The 14,198-nt window shown below is 39.1% G+C and overlaps 2 protein-coding genes across 3 annotated transcripts; both read right to left on the reverse strand.

Moving 5' to 3' along the window:
• Positions 1–1,241: 1,241 nt before the first annotated feature.
• On the reverse strand, positions 1,242–8,592 carry LOC115735340 (nicalin-1). The gene is made up of 14 exons (XM_030666548.2): positions 8,128–8,592; positions 7,171–7,325; positions 6,595–6,698; positions 5,775–5,841; positions 5,395–5,487; positions 5,161–5,325; positions 4,884–5,024; positions 4,726–4,803; positions 4,513–4,625; positions 4,373–4,433; positions 4,016–4,183; positions 2,907–3,008; positions 1,565–1,654; positions 1,242–1,416 (listed from the first exon to the last, which is right to left on the reverse strand). Exons 1-14 carry the CDS (start codon positions 8,405–8,407, stop codon positions 1,354–1,356), a joined length of 1,680 nt encoding a protein of 559 aa, XP_030522408.1. The 5' UTR covers positions 8,408–8,592; the 3' UTR covers positions 1,242–1,353.
• Positions 8,593–9,075: 483 nt separating this feature from the next.
• Positions 9,076–13,057, reverse strand: LOC115735341. 2 transcript variants are annotated; one of them, XM_048284481.1, is made up of 9 exons: positions 12,806–13,057; positions 12,332–12,498; positions 11,778–11,882; positions 11,621–11,677; positions 10,966–11,046; positions 10,756–10,790; positions 10,107–10,196; positions 9,849–10,008; positions 9,076–9,714 (listed from the first exon to the last, which is right to left on the reverse strand). In XM_048284481.1, exons 1-9 carry the CDS (start codon positions 12,945–12,947, stop codon positions 9,520–9,522), a joined length of 1,032 nt encoding a protein of 343 aa, XP_048140438.1. In that variant the 5' UTR covers positions 12,948–13,057; the 3' UTR covers positions 9,076–9,519. The 2 variants fall into 2 exon arrangements, with proteins under 2 accessions (XP_048140438.1, XP_030522409.1); XM_030666549.2 differs by having other exon boundaries at positions 9,076–9,718; positions 12,806–13,056.
• Between the last annotated feature and the right edge of the window lie 1,141 nt (positions 13,058–14,198).

A 14,198-nucleotide genomic window follows, 5' to 3' on the forward strand; every position in this document is an offset into this window, starting at 1 on the left:
AGATTATTGACGCGGGAGGTAATTTTGCCACAAACCTTTCTGCTTGTTTGATGATTGAACGATCATCTATAGGCTCCTATGGTTCAGACCGCTGCAGCATGTTCCCGGGCTGAATGCAAATTTAGTAAACTGGAAGCTGAAATTGTGAAACTCAAAGACGAGTTCAAGAGAGAGAGAGAGAGAAGCGGGGAATTCCCACTGCAGCCTTGGCTGCTCTAGCACATATCACAAAGAATAGATAATTCGAAGTCCTGATGCATTTGAGCAGCCGTGTGATGGCGCCATTCCTACTGATTTCCTTGCTGAGTGGCCAAAAGACGTATGTGGAAGGTGGAAGAGTCCCCTCGTGGCTTTAGGCTTTTTGGGAGTTGGCTGCCTCATGCTTGGTCATGTTTTTACCCATTCTCTTTGCTTATTCTCTTTGAGAAGGAGATGCGGCCATGAAAAGGACTGTATCCCGAGTGCTTTGTAATGTAATTGTTTGAGAGCAACGATAATCCACAGTTGTTTTCATCGGGTTTTATGATGTGCTGACCTCCGATGAGCACACGTCTTGCCTTCACTATATTCTTCCATAGCCTTGATCCATTTGGTTACTGGTGATTAGAAAAACAGAAGCATTCAGGCACATGAAGAGAGAGTAAGAGAAGTGCTTGAACCACAACACGCACCAGTTTCCCTGAAGTTCGAAAAATCGCGGAATCTAATGAAGTTCAATAGCCTGAAATGGTATTTGCACACACCACAGGAGTCATCCCGACAAATTTGGTGCAGTCAGCATTGAATTCAAAATGAAGAGCAATCTTTATCTTGCCAATACCAAATTAATCGAGGAAGCACATATGTTTTTGGAATAATACCACGAAAAACCCCAAATTGATACACCTACGACAAATTTAGAATTTTTTGTTTTAAGGAGAGGAGGAACTACACAGCGGGGAAAATACTGGTTACAACTATTTGCTTTCAGCGGATATGTAATCTGCTTTCTAGAAATGATACAAACAATTCGAATTTAGCAAAATTTTTCTCGCTGTTGCGTTGCTACAATGCTCGCCAAAAGGGAAAAGTGAGAATCTATCACCCTACCTAACTCGGTAGATCTCACCACTGCTTATAAGGAAAAAGAAACAAACTTCTAATTGACAACTGCGTGATCCCCCCCAGACACGACAACTGCTTATAAGGAAAAAGAAACAAACTTCTAATTGACAACTGCGTGATCCCCCCAGACACGACAAACCAACAATTACATGGAAAGAAGCACCAATAGATTATCAGTCAAGCTGCAAGACGAAGTGCTTAGGGTTAAAATAACAGAACTGGAGGCTGCTTCGTGATCCACAACATTCCTCAAGCTGTTTTGACCTTGCGAGAGGGAGGTCGCCGAAACAAACTGATAAGATCATCAAGACCCTGTCGAGCAAAGATCAGCAAGCCATAAGCAGATTGGCAAGTTCCCTTTTCTGTCTGCACCGCATTAAAGATACAAGAAGAGCAGCTTCCCAAAAAAAAAAAAAAAGCTGCAACTTATCTGTTTAACTGACCATATGAAGGGACTTACCCTAGTTGTAATGACGAGAAAACTGAAGAGCACGATCAGATATGATCCCAAAACCAGAAGCAATAGCAAATCAAATGTTACACTAGCAACCTGCAAAATAATGATTTTGATTATTGTTCCAACCAAAAAATGGAAACTTGACCAGACGATGGAGATTAGTTGGAACAAAGGCCAGGGTAGCTAATATGCATTCGACCATAGTCAAGCTTCAAGCACTAAAAGGATAGAAAGAAAATGAAGCAGTAGGTGCATTAGATTAACTGAACAAATCTCCTCTAATTAGGATCATTTTACAAGTTTTGGCCATCCTCATCCTGATGGCAAACTTCTCATCTGACACTAAGAGCCAAAGCCAGTATCTTAACATTATTATATATAGAATATCTTAGCCAATTTAACAACCAAAAAATGGAAACTTAACAATAGAGGTTCTTCATGTGTTCAGTGGGAACCATTACAAATGCTTCTGAGAAAATAAATTATATATAGAATATCTTAGCCAATTTAACACCGCAGAATTTCCGACCTTGATCCCTCTAAAGCTCTTTTCCAAACAATTTGACTCGAACTGTAATCTAAAACCAAACTATGAATAAAGAGATTCCAAAATTAGAAAGCCATTCACCTCAAATTATACAAAAGACAGAAAGAAAAAGTAAAGGAAAGAACCACATAAAATCAGGTTCTCTCAAAATATTTTCAATTTTCCCACATTATTTGAAAACGAAGTCGAGTAATAAAAAGAGTGATTTTTGTTCCAGATAGCTTAAAGAGATCAATTGATAAATAGTGGGCACCTATATTAATTAATACTGTCTCATAGAACAAACAATGGAAAAATTACGCCAATGCTTCCTAAACAAGAAAACACATGCCACCAAATTTTAAACATAAGGGTCACTTCATTTCTTTTAGTTGCAGATGAAAACATCAAATTTATCATGTGTTGATTATTGTGTCCTGAGTAGCTCGTAGTTCTGTCTGCAATTTAACTTCTTTTTGCATAATTCTTTTCTCGTGGTGGAAAGATATAATTAATCTATGTCTTTAAAGATCAAAGCGTGTGCCTGAATAAGTTTTTACTTTTCGCTTTTTGCTTAATCCAAATCTTGCCACGGACACACATGGAATATTTCTTACCCCAAAACATCTAAAACTCACATACACAAATTTTGACACATAGTTTCACATATAATTTTTTGAAATTTGGATAGTATTTTATATGGAAAGCTGCTTTTGCTGAAGCATAAACATATGCACTCTAAGGTAGCTAACTAACTTGTTGCACCCGATGACAAAATGATCAAACTCTGCAATGCCCCCACTCCACAATTTGAAGTACCTGATATATGTTAAGTGTAGCTTTTGTAGAATCGTAGAACGTGAAAATCCCATCAAGCACCTCATTCTGCAAGATTACTTCTTCAGTATGCTCTTCCAATTCCTGTAATTAGAAGAAATGAAAAGGTCAGATAACTTTAAGCTATTATATTGGAACAAAGTACACTTTCCATCTTCGTTGGTCAAAGGTAATAGGTTAATGCAGGACAATTCGAGAACCCATCTCACAAACGCGGGTACTGTAAAAAGTACCAGAAAGTCCATCCTGTCCACACTTGACATTCAAGTAATTGAAGATTGGAATTGTATTTAACTCTACCATATTATTAACTATTGGAGTATATGACCACATACATGTACAACACTGTATGGATGACTATTTAACAACAGCGCACCAGAGCTGCTGGGCTGACACTCCAGTATGAGGCAATACATGCATGCCCTTCACTACCAGTCAAGGTAACAAGGCACAGAATTAAAAACAACAGTTTCACTATCATTGAAGCACTTAAAACATATAAAGTAATAAAAGGAGATGAAAAAGGTGATCCAAATTATAGAAAAATGAATTTTCAAAATGAATTTCCAGAAAACGCAAGATAACCGCTTCGTCTCTTTTGCGTAATCTACCCCGGACATTGGCAAGAGTTGATGATCACTGGTCAATTTAATCCGAAAATACATCAACAGATTCCCTTTATAGAGAGAGATCACATTTCTTGATTGATATTGTTAAGTCACTGTAATATAAGAAAAGGGAGGTAATTAATACCTGTGGTTTAAATTGATCACGATGGTCTCCCCTCCAACACCCCCCCCTCTCCTTCCTCTCTCTTCCTTCTCACACCCCCAAAACCCAAAAAAAAACACACAAAAAACAAGGCCAAGAGGAAAAAACAACAAAGCCAAAACCCCACCAACGTGATGAACTTGACATTTACTGCAACCTTATGATCATGCAGATCTTTTGTACATTTGTAAATGAACGAGAATATAGATCCACACAACAACAACAAAAATTCAACAAAATGGTAGAGAGAATGGAAAAGAAAAGGAAAGAAATGAAATAAAACTAAAAGAAAAAAGATTTAAAGGAAGAGAGAGTAAGACCTTTTTCAAAGCCATTACGAATGGATCATTCTTTGAGAGGAATGGTGCTACACGAGCGGTACGTGATAAAAGATCTAACCAGGATCGTATGTAAGAAGGATTGACAGCTAAACTACCCTCATCCGCAAAGATCTGAATGTTCTTCCCCCGGTGGCCGTATATATGCCTCTGTATAGACAAAAAATAGACAATGAAGACAAGAAATTACTAGACAGATGTAAATGCAAAAAATTACTTTCACTATAATCTTGAAGGCACGCATGTTACGTTGTTGAGGAAATAAAACGCTAAAACCTATTAGATAATTTTCAAGTGCAGTCAAATACAAAGCTCTTGCAACATGACTATAAACCTCACCGCTAGACTTTCAGCAATTAATTTAACACTCTTGATAACAGCATCTTCATTTACAAAATTCCTGCATTGAAATTCAAACTCTCAGCCGGTGTATATCTTCGTTATGTGATATTGCACTTAAAAAAGATTGAAAACACTACCTGCTATCTGCTAAACTGCCGGTATTTTCAAACAATCCAGGAGCAGTCGAAATTTCAGAAAGGGTGGCAGCAGTGATTCTGTGTCTCGAAAATTGTTCATGCTCCCAAGCTACCTACATAAAGGTTAGCTGCATCATTGTCCTTCTAAAAAGCCCAGCATGGAGCACAACAAAAGCATAGCATGCTTGAAACCAGCAGGTTTTATGAACTTACTCGAGAATTAGATATATTTATCTTCTTGTGTTTTAGACCAACTTTAATGCCCAACTCTTCTCCGACATTTGATAAGCCCTGCAAAAGCTCCATCCATCAAATTGCAGAACAAGTAAATAAGCAACTAAACTGGTTCATTTAAGACATGGATACAAAACCTCAAATGCCTGCTTTATGTAGGCATTTTCTGGGGGTTTTGACACGTGAATCCATAGTTCATTGTTCCATGAGCCAATACTATTCAAGCAAATAGCATAGTCAATGGTCTCCCTTAAACGTTGATCGAAACTCCGAAGCCACTGCAAAAAGTAATGCATTGTAAGGAACAAGAGTTACAAAGGGTGCCACAGTATCAAGATAACCATAAGTAATTTAAAGTCAAATGCGAAGATTTTTAGTAAATACATTCAGCAAGAGCGCTGCAACTGTAAGTACCTTATGTGTTCCATTGTAGTTATAAGGTCCACCGGACGTAAGTCCAAAGAGTAAATTGTACCTTCCCCTTGTTTTGGGGTTGGAATACAAAAGAGAAAATAACCTAGCAATCTCAAGAAGTGCCACAACACCACTTCCATTGCTATCGGTCCCCACTGATAATGCCTGTATGTAGGAACTATGAGACTTTTACGGCAACACTAGTAATCACATAATGGTATTGGGAATACATACAGGAGCAGCCCCAAATGTATCATAAGATGCCACTATGGCAATGGTTGGGAGTTGATTTGGATCCCCATCAGCTTTCAGCCCTGGCAACCATCCCTGTCACAACCCAATAAAGAAACAGAGTGATTTCAGCAACACTTTCCTTAGACAACGCAGCTTCAGAGAGAATAAGATGCTAATAACCGAGAAGAACTCCTCATATCAATTACTCAATGATTAACGGTGATCTCAAATTACAACTAAAGCACTGAAAATACATTACACGGTCCTCTTCATAAGATGGATACAACATATGCTCCTTTTAATAATTTTTCATATCTGACACACTACATGTCTTCGCCTCGATCATAATCCAACATATTCCAAGTAACATAAAGTCAAACCTGAATATTCGACATGACGGGAGATGCAACTTTCTTAGGTTCAGTTGTTGAGACCACAAGCTTATATCTGTTATAACATACAAAAAATAACTTGTATCAGGTAAACTAAAAATGGGCACTTGCCCTCAAGCATCATAGAGGACTGAAGCACGTAAGCATGACGAGGTAGAATTTTCTGTAATACAGATCCTTGAAACATTGTCCAAACAAATAAAAGAAATAGGATTGACACGAGGAAGCTGCAGCAGTCTGTAGACACAATGAGCAAGAAAAATTAAGCCTAGGAAAATCAACCGCTATGAGGAAAAGTGCACTTCCTGAATTGCCTACGCTCACCCCAACGCCACATTCCCACACACACCCCACCCCCCCCCCGCCCCCAAAAAAAAAAAAGAAAAGAGGAAAGAAAGAAAGAAAAGGAGTATGGAGAAATTGGTCAAAATCACCCCAATTTGCATTGTCTACTTCTGCAAGCACGTGGAGTGGCAGCTAGATTAAGTTAAAAGCAACAACTAAATTAGAAACTCAATTTGCATTCCATGAATTTTTGTCATAAATATGACAAGGAACGCCCCTTACGCACTTCAATCATTACGAGAAATTAGAATGCTAAATTAGATACAGATCATATAATGCTTATCAAAATATATCTAAATCTTAATGAAGTATAAACAGAGCTGAGTGTTACCAAAATTTGATATGATATATTCAATTTAGAATATTAGTAATAATAATACGACAAAACATAGAAGTGACAGCTACGAATGTGAAAAAATAAAAGAAACCTTCATAATAGATTTGTTAAAAGTTGCTAACTCACCCGCCTGTTGTCGCAGTAGCCGGCTGTCCACTGACATCATTTCTCTTTATATCAGCCAAAACAGTATTGATATCATCATTCTCAAAAGCAAAATAAACAGGATACTGCAATGAAACCAATCCACATAAGACCTTTTATAAGGACAGATATTTCAAATAAAACAGGGACTAGCTGCAAGAAAAAAATACTAAGATACCACTGAAAAAGCACTGAATGAATCATCAAAAAATTGTCCCCAGGAAATTCTCTTGGCGGCAGTACTGTAAAGAAGATAACGTGGTCTTCAGGAAAAAGGATTTTCCAACAAGGCATCGGATAATGACTCCTCAAGAAGTCTCATCGAGTGTATGAATTAGACCGAAAACCTTCTTTAAGCAGGCAGTGGGACCAGCACGAAAGAGACATATTGTCGCAGGCAGTTCTAATCACATGCACAAAGGTTTATAAGCGACAGTAATCCTTGAGCAGGAAGGCCAATCAAAGCCATCACTAAATGTAAAGGCCTCATCAACCAGGGCAGAGGAATGAGAATCTGAACTACAGCAATAGAAAGGACATCTCATGTATATAACTCACAGGTATGTTGGTATGTATAAGCAACTGTTCAAGTTCCATCACTATGTTCTTGAACAGCTCTTCTCCATCTCCACTGCTTTCCTTACTCTCAAAATTGAATATTTGAGGAAGCAGAAATAGCAGACCACCCAATGGCTGTCTTTCAGATAAGTAATCTGCAATTTGTCACCACAAATAGAAAGCTCCACATTAGATGTTATAGAATGACATGGGAATTAACACAAGTGCAGCTCAAATGTCAAAGGAAGAAAGGTTATCCATTCATTTAAGAGAGAATCCAAAGTGAAAGAGGATAAACAATGAGCATAAGAACAATGAATAACAATTACCCTAAATCGCGAAGACTGGTATTCTAGCAGAAAGACGCACATGTAGTGGCATCATGAGCCGAAAATTTCATTATGTATGTATGACATCAAATAATTCAACAGTTGATGGATCCTCGTTCACAATTGTAATTATTTACACTTCTACACCTTCATGTTTGACTAATCACATTTATATCCAAATTTTTCGCATCAATTTCCAGAGTAGAGTCTCCACATTGATTTTTCACTTGGCGTCACATAAGAATCGCAAGCTAACTCATGTGTACCACTATTAGACTCTATCTCCATACGAGAAAGTGATCATACAATGTCCAAATCCCAAGCTGGAAGTGCGATAAGATGACAGCAAATAGATTGCGGAACATCCTCGAAGACCCTGCTGGAAAGAGCAGAAGAAAGCATTTTGGATAACTAATTTTCTTAAGCTTCTTAAGTAACTGATTGTATTCCGTTAATGTCCAATACCGATCACTCCACGTAAGGTTACAAGTAAGCACCAGAGCAATCATAACTTGGCCAATTTGTCGCATCTTATTCACGAAAAGCTCATGGAACAGTCTCTGGAGCTTCATATTTCTTCTCGGAGACCTCAGGACAGCCAAGAACAAAGGAAAAGGAAGGTCCCTACCTTTCACGTAGCTGAGATTCAAGTCGCGAACGGGGATGACGAGCACAGCGCGGGAGAGATCCGCGCCGGGAGGGAAGTGAAGAGACAAGGCGTGGTGGTTGAGCCCGGCGAGGCGAGATCCGAAGGGGACGCCGGAGATGTCGTACTGGATGAGACGGTAGACGTCGACAACGGTGGCGGCGCCGCAGAGCTCCGCGCAGGCGACCAGCACGAACACGAGGGCGATGACGGAGTACACGGACTCGAGCACCGGGCGGTCGCCGTGCTTCTTCGCCGCCATGTGATCGGAGGGAAGGATCTAGGGTTCTCGGCGCGCGAGGTATCGATCTGAGATGATGGCGACTCCGAACTTTGAGAAAACGAACGAGCGAAAAAGAGAGCGAGCGAGAGTAGGCTGAGGTAGTTATTATTATGTAATTATGTATCACTTGGGAGTCTCCGCTCGTGTGGAGAGCGGCCGCAGTCCCCACGGGAGTAAATGGCGTCGTCATATGTTTAGTAGATGCTAATGCTAATGCTAATTCTAATGCTGGATCAATTGATAATCTATCTTAAAGAGCAATTAATACAAATCTATCTTAAGAACATCACCTTAACATCTCATCTTGAGTCACACAACCAGCAGCAAAACTGTCACCTATATCTCATGGATGAACTATGGGTCAGTCTAATTTTGTCCCGGATCATTGGTACTTTTTTGGCTCAAATTCTGCTCGAACTCGTGCACTTCCACCCAACAAAATCAAGTGAAAGACTGGCGACCAAATTCGATTTCCGACTCGACATAAACATGATTCCATGCTCGTGCTTCAAGTGACCATGAAGAAAACCAATACTAATACCAAACAAAGCAAATAAAACTAGCATGATAGTTTGGTTAGCCAGCATGGACGTACCAAGAAAGAGCAAAAGACCCGGTATGATATACCGGCTCCCTAATGAGAGGACTTGAATAGAGTACTTTTTCCCCAAAAATAGTTCGTTATACTGGACTCACAACAACCATAAATCTTCTCGTTTTCATCTTTAATGGCATGAGAAAAGATTTCTAAATACATCTTTAGAGCACATATCTCATTCTAGAGCTAATCTAATAAAACAGCTGAGCCCGAGCAAAGAATTATCAAAAAGCTCTGCTGCTACTTGGAAGTCTTTCTCCAGTCGAGCAAGACAGTGCTGAGCCCTTTCCAACTAGGATCACGAAATTGACTTGAAATTAGATGCAGAGCACTCGTACTGCTCACATTCAAATAGCTTAGAAGGTGACAGCACGAATGAGCTTCGCCCGCTTGAATCTTCTTCAGTCAACTTAAAAGGCAAGTCAGCAATGGATATCAAGAGTATCGATCTTTGTGCATCGCTGACCTTGTGAATCACCATAGTATTTTGATTTCATCCATTGAGAGTAGGGTAGTGAATGGGCAGACAAAGTGCCCTGGAAATGCGGAGTCTGAGTCTGAGATCATCGCATTTAGTAGCTTGAACCTTCCTCGTTCTCTGGAAACACAAGCCGAAGGTCCTCATTATCTCGATAAACTTGAACCAGTGCGGCAGCTTTATATACAAACATCCCAAGCATGGCCGGAACAAGCTGTGGAAAATAGAAAGGCATTTAAATATGTTCAAGGAGCAAGTTTCTCCATCGCTGGTATCGCTTGCTGTCTTAAGCTTAACAATGCTATTTATGTATCACCACAAATTAAAATGACATTAAGGACTACCTGGAAGTCAAAGAAGTCACTGCCAATATACCGATGAGAAAAGACCCATAATCCATATATGGCGGCAGGAATTACAAGCCTCGGAGATGAAAGAACCATAGTGCTTCCTTTAATTGTTCTCTCCAATGAATCACTTAGATCCTCACTTCGTATTCCGATTCTGAGAAGTTTAATGCAAAGTTTGTAATGAGCATTAAGAATGTTCCATAGAAGGAGCAGTAACCTAAAGAGATCCAATCACAAGTTTGCAATTATTACTTTTTCAATTTCTTCTTCCTGTAAATCTGAGGAATCATTTCCCTGGATAAGTTGTCTGCATGCTGGCACAAGAGCTGAAGGTACAAGCAACTGCAGTTAAAAAGATGTCAGAGTACCCCAGCAAATACCAATAACCATGATTACCAACATTTTAGCAGTCAGCCATCTGATTTTATTAATCCCTTTCAAAAGAACATATGGAGTGGAGACAAATCACAGGTTGCTGAGTTCAGCAAAAGGCTAACTAGTATTCAGTATCCAGGAGAGTACGAAGAATTACTCTAGGCGGTTGAATATTTAAACAAAGTGAAAAGTAATTTGTTTCAGCAGCAAATAGTTTTTGTCTACCAGAAAGACAACTAGTGAGCGCATTGACTTAACTAAAAGAGGGGGAGGGGAAAGGAAAAGGCAACTATTGAACCCAAAACAGCAATAAAGAGCAAGCAAAGAGTTATGAAATCTTAATCTGCTTTTCTAACTATTCTTCTCATGACTAATTCCATAAAATGGTAATCAAGCGTAACTAAAAGCAGAAATGGAATTCCCTCGTTCAAAATCTATAGATACACCATACAAGTCCTTTGACAAATTTTACTCCATGATAGAGGCAAAAAAAAAAGCCTGCCACAGAAAAACAATCAAGAAGTACCTGAAAAGAACTCCCACAGCATAACTGATAGCAGCCTGCAGCAGCAAAGAAAATGTCTGATTTTTCCAGTTTATTCTCATTTCCCCTTTCATCCTACCGTAAACTAATCATTCCAATTTGAGCTGGAAGGATGCGATAAGTTGATCTGAAGGAAGTAGAGGAATTAAAAATTGCAGACTGCAAACTTGTGCATTCTAAAACCAAGTTTACCTGAATTGACAAAACTATCAAACAGTATCCAGTGCACGCAGTTCCAATACCAATGGATAAGAGCATCAATTCCCTCTTCAACTGCAATCAATAAGATAGGATTTATAGTATCCGCAACATTTAGGGAACTTCAGAGATGACTAGAAGTGCAATCACGACATTCGTGATGAAAGTACTGCATATTGGCATAACTCATGAATCGGATGATTAAGGCGTTAAAAGATTAATTACCACAATACCCAGAGATTTAGGTTTGTTCACTACCTTATATATGTAATTCTTAGGTACTATTGCGTGTAACGTATGCATCTAGAGTGGTCCAGTTCTAGAAATCACTCTTGACACCTCCGTCAGAGGTTGTTGGACCAAAATATCAAAAAGATAGGATCATTCTGCTTTATCTGAATCTCTTTAATCAAAATGAATAGAAATGCTGATGAGGATGTAATCATTCCAAGTAACCAACCCATAATGACAAATGTTACTATTTCATAGGCTGGAGAACCTGCCCATAATGAAATGGGCCAGTCCATCTTAATGGTTCAAAGTCTACTTCATTTGTTTAGTTACGATGACTTAAACAATCCGAAGATGTGGCAGACAAACTGCAGATGAATGTTTAATCAGCCACCTCAAAATAAGGAAAGTATCATACAGCTTCATATTGGAGTAGGTTTAACTTCCTCCTCTTTTCACTATCATCCTGCAATGCCTGTTACAACATGTGATAATCAATTAGAGCTTGTGAGAGATCATAAGTTCAATACAATGTGACTTCAAGAACCTGAAAAAGAGAACAGAAAAAAGAATACCTTAGCAATGACTTTCTTGTTCAGTGGTGCAGAGTTGTCACCTGAGATCCATTCATTGGTTTTTGACAGTTTCAAGAACCCACCATCATCGTCATTTTCAACGACCTGGAAATTGCGTGGCATCACATCCCTTTTTGTTATCAAAAGAAACATTTGTAATTCAATGTGGAAATTTTACAAAATCAATTGTGTGATAAACTCAGGAGTTTCTGCATTTTCCAATCCCCAAACAGATATGTACATCACCATCTGACACGTTAAGGAAATAGTGACACTGCCAGTCTGATTTCCTTCTATTTTCTGTCATCGCATACAAGACTTAATGTTCACGGAGTAGTGTTTGCCGTTCACAAAGTATGTCTCCACCCTCCTTTATCACTTCATGCTGCTTGTTTATTTGACATGCAGTTTCCTCGATTATGCTTCTGAATAGTACATGCTACTCAACATTAACTGCTAGAGGTATATTACAGTCCAACTAGTAAAAACAAGGTCCACCATCACTTCTTAGACCAATCACACAAAAACGAAATGATACAGACATGTGAGCAAACCTGGTCTGGCTCTTGAGGACTATCAGGAAGCATCCCAACATCCGGTTCGACAAGTTTCAGGGCCTCCCTTTGCCAAAGGAGATCAGAAGCCTTGGAGATGAAATCCCCACTCAATTGTCTTTCCTTCAAGAACGTTTTCAGTGTCTCCTCCTCGACTAGTTCACCGACTGAGTGTAGCAAAAACCGAGACATCAGCTTTCTGATGATTACAGGCGCTCAAAACTATCACAACAGAGATCGCGGGGAAATCTCCTCAAAGAGCAAGCAACCATTTGACAAAAGTCAAAACTCAATTGAACTCCATCGAGCATTTCGCATCGAAATCCTCGTCACATCCACAGTCCACGCATTGATCGAGAAGTGTCAATCACCGGGATTCTCCTACTTACTCTACTAACAACCGGGAGCCCTAAAAAAACAGGCTAAAAGCTCCGAAAACGGAAAGCAATCAGCAACCAGAGAAGGCGCAGTTACCTAGCCCGGCGCTTGCTCTCAGGGCCGACAGCGGCGGCGTCGGCGTGAAAACCGCTCTCCGGCGACGGCGAACCGGGAGGGCTCTGGGGAGGCGGGAGGTGGAGCTGGTGGTGAAGCATCCGACCCAGGAAAGGGCCTCCATTGGCGATGCCGGCCGCTCCTCCGACGGGGATTCGGAACTGAATTGAAGTTGATTGTGCGATGACCAAGAAATTATGCCTGCGGTTTTCTCCGATGGTGGGGAAGCTGAGGATTCCGATTGGGCAGAGGCTGAGGGAAGGGTGACGTGGCTTGTTGGTTGAGAACTCCCTTATCCAACGGTTCTATTGCGGGCAAAATCTCATACATTTGCAGTATAAAGCTTTCGTGGTACCGCATTTATTTCAAATTAATTTCCGAATCACAAAAAAATTTAAATTTATACACCCAATGCTATATTTACTCTAAATTAATTTTCGTGTCATAAAAAATCATTAATTAATACGTTCGTACTACATTTACCTTCGAAATTTCCGCGTTACGAAAAACTTTTGGTGGCTGAAACCCTCTATTGTGTTAAAGGCCAATGAATTGGGCTTGAGATTTGAGAAGTAAGGCAAACATGCAAGAAAGTACATGTTAATAAGGTTGGATTTTGGAACAAAATACTTTACGAGTATCGAAATGATAAGAAATGGGCTAATAAGGCTAATTTTAATTTTTTGTGACACGAGAAATACAAATATATATTTTTGGATAAATGTGACATCGGTATGCAAATTTGAGGCTTTTCCGTGACATGAACACGAATGTAGGTTAAAAATGGCACGGGTATACCAATAGAGATTTTTTTGTGACATGAAAATTAGTTTGAGATAAAAAATAGCATTGATTTGCCGGATTATGATTTTTTATGATATTAGACAATTAATAAGGTGTGCCTAATTATGTACATCGAATTTGGTAATTGGGTTTTATTTTAGGTTCTTCAAAGTCACATCGCAAAATTCCATGTCTATCGAGATCTTCGAGTAAAAAATTCATTTAATTTCGTCATTTTATTATTTGAAGGACGACCATTGAATTTGGTGACTATAGTCTATAGTCTCATCAATAAGATGAAATGGGTTTTCTTATATGACTTTGAAGGGGGCGAAGAATTGATGCAAGTGGGTTTAGTCTTTCTCTTTTTTTTTTTTTTTTACATTTCCCCTTTTGTGTATTTTTTTTTATTTCTTCCAAAAGGATTTTGAATTATTATGTGACACGACGCATTTAATTTTAATTTTACCTTTTTTGTCTCCTCATTTTCATTCCTTTTTATATTTAATTCTGTTTTCTTTAAGTTAACTTAAACTATAACACATAAGTCAGTTCTAACAAATAAAAGCACGATGCCACATAAATCATTCAA

The sequence above is a fragment of the Rhodamnia argentea genome, chromosome 8 (genome assembly GCF_020921035.1).
Source record: "Rhodamnia argentea isolate NSW1041297 chromosome 8, ASM2092103v1, whole genome shotgun sequence".
Classification (NCBI taxonomy): domain Eukaryota; kingdom Viridiplantae; phylum Streptophyta; class Magnoliopsida; order Myrtales; family Myrtaceae; genus Rhodamnia; species Rhodamnia argentea.

Bases quoted from the DNA above. Each gene is read 5' to 3' on its own strand.
- LOC115735340 (XM_030666548.2), bottom strand. From the start codon at position 8,407: ATGGCGGCGAAGAAGCACGGCGACCGCCCGGTGCTCGAGTCCGTGTAC. The intron at 5,025-5,160 runs GTACTTACAGTT...TACTTTTTGCAG, and splicing joins ACTACAATGGAACACATAAG to TGGCTTCGGAGTTTCGATCA. The intron at 3,009-4,015 runs GTCTTACTCTCT...TTCTAATTACAG, and splicing joins TCGTAATGGCTTTGAAAAAG to GAATTGGAAGAGCATACTGA.
- LOC115735341 (XM_048284481.1), bottom strand. From the start codon at position 12,947: ATGGAGGCCCTTTCCTGGGTCGGATGCTTCACCACCAGCTCCACCTCC. The intron at 10,791-10,965 runs GTAAACTTGGTT...TTGCTGCTGCAG, and splicing joins TGATAGTTTTGTCAATTCAG to GCTGCTATCAGTTATGCTGT. The intron at 10,197-10,755 runs GTACTTCTTGAT...TTTTAACTGCAG, and splicing joins GCTGTGGGAGTTCTTTTCAG to TTGCTTGTACCTTCAGCTCT.